At 57.4% G+C, this 4,867-nt stretch overlaps 1 protein-coding gene across 1 annotated transcript in view; it reads left to right on the plus strand.

The window, feature by feature from the left end:
• Positions 1-290: 290 nt before the first annotated feature.
• SLC39A14 (solute carrier family 39 (zinc transporter), member 14) overlaps positions 291-4,867 on the plus strand; it is a 5,856-nt gene continuing 1,279 nt past the window's right edge. Inside the window, 7 exon segments of the mRNA XM_009081123.1 lie at positions 291-463; positions 465-531; positions 623-809; positions 2,777-2,946; positions 3,507-3,629; positions 3,714-3,899; positions 4,124-4,331. Coding sequence (XP_009079371.1) covers positions 291-463; positions 465-531; positions 623-809; positions 2,777-2,946; positions 3,507-3,629; positions 3,714-3,899; positions 4,124-4,331 — 1,114 coding nt within the window.

Raw genomic sequence — 4,867 nt, forward strand, 5'->3', positions numbered from 1 at the left:
GGGAGCAGCGTCCCGGCAGCTCCTCACGGTGAGCAGGGAGGGAGAGGCTTGGGAATGTGGTGCTGAGGGGCTGCAGGGTGGAGGGGAGAGGTGGGTGGGCTTGGATGACTTGTGGAAAAACACCGAGTCCCTCCTCGGGATCTGGGTGTTCTCAGTACTGTATCACCCTCTCCCCGGGGAAGAAATCCTCCGTGTCCTGACGGAGCTGTGGGGTGGGGAGCAGTGTCGGAGCGCTGGGAATGCTGGAGCTAAGGGCAGTGTGTTTTCTCTCCCGACAGCCCAGAGGCACCATGATCCCCAGCACGGGCCCCTGGGGCTGCTGCCTGCTCCTGCTGCTCTGCCTCCTGCCCTGCCCGCAGGTCTGGGCAGGCAGGGACAGCCCCGGAGTCTCCGCAGCCTCCTTCCTGCAGGATCTGCTCCAACGCTACGGAGAGAGCCAGACCTTGAGCCTGAAGGCGGCACGGCCTGGACGTGGGATGGGGACATGCCAACGTCTCCCAGACACCACAGCAGCGCCTGAACCTCTCCCGGGTAAGGCTTTGTGGCTCCCCGAAAACATCCCCGTGCACCTCTCCCTGCGGAGCTGTGGGAATGTCACAAGTGTGTCCTTTCCCTTTCCCAGTGCTTCAGCTCCGTGGAGCTTTTTGCCATCCACAACCTGAGCGAGGGCTCTGCCGTGGGGCACAGCGAGTTCAAGGAGTTCTGCCCCACCATCCTGCAGCAGTTGGAGTCGGGAGCGTGCGCCGCCGAAAACCTGGAGAATGAGGAAAACGAGCAGACAGAGGAGAGCAGACCCAGCTCAGCTGAAGGTAAGAGAGGAGCTGGGGGGGCACAGGCACTGCCCAGGCCTGGGCATGGAGCTGGGGGCACGAGGAACTCCAGGACAGCCTGTTTTCATGCCCAGGAATTTGCTGCCTACAGCAGCTAGGAATCCTGATGGGTTTTCCTCGCTGTGGATTGTGTGGTTTTGCCAGGATAGCCTGTGCCTCTGGGACAGCTGGATGAGGGGGGACCTTGCTGTGAGCCCCTGTGGGTGGGAGGGGGTGACCTGGCACCCAGAGGGACCCACTGTGGATGCTTCATCGGCTCCCTCGCTTTCCCGGTCTGGAGACAAGGTCTTGGATCAGCTTGAACACAGCACTGGCTTCTCCCACGGCTTGGGAAAGCCTTTTCCAAGTAACCTGGTGGCTTCATTCCCACCTTTTCTGCCCCCAAAACCACCGGTTTTGCCGCAGTTGGAGCGTCGGGAGCACAGGCAGAGACATTCCAGTGCCGCGTGGCCGGGGAATCCATCCGGAGCCTTCCCCACCTTCCCGGATCCGGGAGTGGCCGAGAGCCTCGGTAATGTCTGGCCCTCGTTTCTTCTCCTTCCGCAGTGTGGGGCTTTGGTTTTCTCAGTGTGTCCCTGATTAACGTGGCCTCCCTGCTCGGAGTCCTCATCGTTCCATGTGCCCAGAAGGCCTTTTTCCGCCGGGTCCTCACGTTTTTCATCGCGCTGTCCATCGGCACGCTGCTCTCTAACGCGCTCTTCCAGCTCATCCCAGAGGTGCGGTAGAACGTCCCTGCCTCTCTCCCGTCTCCGAGGGCAGCTCTCCTGGCTCCCTCCCTGCCTCACCCTGCCGAATCCAACCGATCCCTCCGTCACCCGAGGCTCAGGGCTTGGCTCAGGGGCTCCGCAGGCCTTTTCTCACCCCTCCGAGCACCAGGAAACCCTCTGGAGCATGCAGGGAGCTGTGTCCTCCAGCCCTGCCAGGAATGTGCTTGGAAAAACTGTTTGCTCCTGCTCTGTGTGTGCAGGAGTTTATCCCTCAGCCACACTTGGGGCAGCACTAGTGGTGTGAGCTGGATGGAAAGGACTGCGAGGTGGAGGAAATATCCATATAAAACCCTGGAGAAGCACCAGCTTCCTCTGGAATCAGCCAACTTTAATATCTCCTTTAATTACCTTTATTTTTTCCCTCCTCCCTGACTGACCAGCCTGATGTTCCCACAAGGATTTCAAGCTTCCTTTGGGTTTCTTGGTGCTCTGATGGGACTGACAGAAATATCACAGATTAATTGTGTTGTAATTGCACAGTTCTGGAGTTGAATAAATCCACCCAGATTGGACACCTTTGGAACACAGTCTGGGTGGCTCCTGGGCTATGACCAGCTGGATCCAAGCACATCTAGCCTTAAAAATTCCACTGTGTTTGCCCCTCTGGCATCGCCTGCTTTGCTCCCAGGCAACGATCCGTGCTGGCAAGGAGGATGTTTTCTTAAGGCTCCTTTTCAACTCCAGAACTGCAACTTTTATTTGCTGGACATAAAACCAAGCACCTCGAATTCCTGATCTGCCAGGAATGGGAATGCTGTCCGTACGCTCCAGCCTCACCAGCAGCTGGAGCATCCCAGCGTGGCTCTCCGGGTCTGCAGGAGGAGGATGGAGCGTACGAGGTGCTCGGGGGACCTTGGTGCTCTGTGGTATGGGAATGGCTCATGGAGCAGAGCTGGGAGTGTGACTGGACATGGCTTAGCTGCCAAAACTCAGCTAGAATTGCTGAGATCCAAGGACACAACCCATCCCAAAGAGCCATTCCCAAAGCCGCTCGGCGCCGGGTTCGCCCTTTAGAGCCGCGCCAAGATGAACAAGAATCACTAATGAATGTCCTTTCTCTCTCCCTCTCTCCCTCCTCTCTCTGTCCTGGCGGTGTGGATTGCTCCCCTGCCCCTGCCCACGCTGATCCCCCTCCCCTGTCCCGGCCCCGGGGTGGGTTTGGCTCCTCGCTCGCCGCAGTTTGGGGTTTCGGGTTCCTCTGCGTCACCGTCATCTCCCTGTGCTCGCTGGTGGGAGCCAGCGTGGTGCCCTTCATGAAGAAGACCTTTTACAAGCGGCTGCTCCTCTACTTCATAGCTCTGGCGATTGGAACTCTCTACTCCAACGCCCTCTTCCAGCTCATTCCCGAGGTAGGGAGAGGATCGCCGGCTCTGGCCTTTTCTCTGTCTCTCGGGGGCTGTTTGTCTCTCTCTCTGGGCACTCGCTGGCTGCAGCAGGGGAAGGCAGCGTTGGAGGGGAGCTGAGAGCGAGGTATGGAGGCTGGAAGCACAGTTGGAGCTGGAGTTTGGAAGGGAATCCATCCAGGGAGACTCCCAGGCTGCTTCAAGCCGAGAATCACTTTTTTTTTTATTGCCCTTTCTGGTCCTGCATGCGTAGAGGAACCAGATTTTGGCATCCCTGCCCCAGTGCAGCTGCTGGATGCAATGCCTGAGGGCACAGCCAGCTTGGATGAGGGAATGAGGGAGATTAAAGGTGCACAAAGGCATGTGCTGAGTGTGTCCCCAAAGCAGTTGCTCTCTAGAGAGGTCAGAAAGCTGTGTCACCCCCATCCCAGTGTCACCCCAGGGGTTAAAACAGGTGGAGGACACTTCTGGGGACTTTTCCTCATCCTCTCGTGTCTCCCCTCCTGCCTGCAGGCGTTTATTGGGGATTGTTCCTCATCCTCTCATGTCTCCCCTCCTGCCTGCAGGCGTTTGGATTCAACCCTCAGGAAGACTATTATGTTTCCAAATCTGCTGTGGTGTTCGGGGGCTTCTACCTCTTCTTCTTCACAGAGAAGGTCCTGAAGATGCTCCTGAAGCAGAAGGACCAGGTGAGGCTGAGCAGAGGTTGCTGGGGTGGGAAACAGCAAGAATATCAGAGTGGCTGACACCCCTAAATCCTCCTGATCCCACAGCATCACCATGGGCACAGCCACTATGGCCCTGAGGCTCTGCCCTCCAAGAAGGACCAGGAGGAGGGAGTCACGGAGAAGCTCCAGAACGGGGACCTGGACCACATGATCCCACACATAAACAATGAACTGGAGTGCAAGGCCCCCCCTGGGGATGAGAAGGCTGTGGTGGCCTCCCTCTCTGTCCAGGTGAGTGCCTCATCCCATGGGATTGCAGGTGGAAAAAATCCCACCTGTCAATGGAAAAGAGTTTCAGAGCCCAAATCCTCTGTGGCTGGTGGGAAGCAAACAGCTCTGGTCAAGCCCTGTGTGGGTTTAATGGGTGGGAGGGTGGATTTCCCAGCTGGGGGAGGGATCAGTGACCCCCACAGAGTGTTTGGGGGTGCTGAGCCCCCCGTTGGGTGCTGTGGCAGGACCTGCAGGCCTCGCAGAGCGCGTGCTACTGGCTGAAGGAGGTGAGGTACTCGGACATCGGCACTCTGGCGTGGATGATCACCCTCAGCGATGGCCTCCACAACTTCATCGACGGCTTGGCCATCGGCGCCTCCTTCACCGTCTCCGTCTTCCAAGGGATCAGCACCTCCGTGGCCATCCTCTGCGAGGAGTTCCCACACGAGCTGGGTATGTCAGTCCCTGGGTCTGGCCCTCCTTAAATTCTTGGATCTGCCCCTCTCTAACACCTTGGATCTGCCTCTCTAAGTCCTTGGATCTTCCCCTCTGTATGTCCTTGGATCTGCCCCTCTGAGTCCTTGGATCTTCCCCTCTAAGACCTTCGATCTTCCCCTCTAAATCCTTGGATCTGCCCCTCTAAGACCTTCGATCTTCCCCTCTCTAAGTTCTCAGATCTGCCCCTCTTAAGTCCTTGGATCTTCCCCTCTGTAAGTCCTTGGATCTGCCCCTCTGTAAGACCTTGGATCTACCCCTCTCTAAGTCCTTGGATGTGCCCCTGTAAATCCTTGGATCTGCCCCTCTCTGAGGCCTTGGATCTGTCCCTCTGTACATCCTTGGATCTGCCCCTCTAAGTCTTTGGATGTGCCCCATAAGTCCTTGGACCTTCCCCTCTAAATCCTTGGATCTTCCCCTCTGTAAGTCCTTGGATCTTCCCCTCTGTAAGTCCTTGGATCTTCCCCTCTGTAAGTCCTTGCATCTCACACTCT

This window comes from Acanthisitta chloris, unplaced genomic scaffold (assembly GCF_000695815.1).
Source record: "Acanthisitta chloris isolate BGI_N310 unplaced genomic scaffold, ASM69581v1 scaffold9998, whole genome shotgun sequence".
NCBI lineage: Eukaryota > Metazoa > Chordata > Aves > Passeriformes > Acanthisittidae > Acanthisitta > Acanthisitta chloris.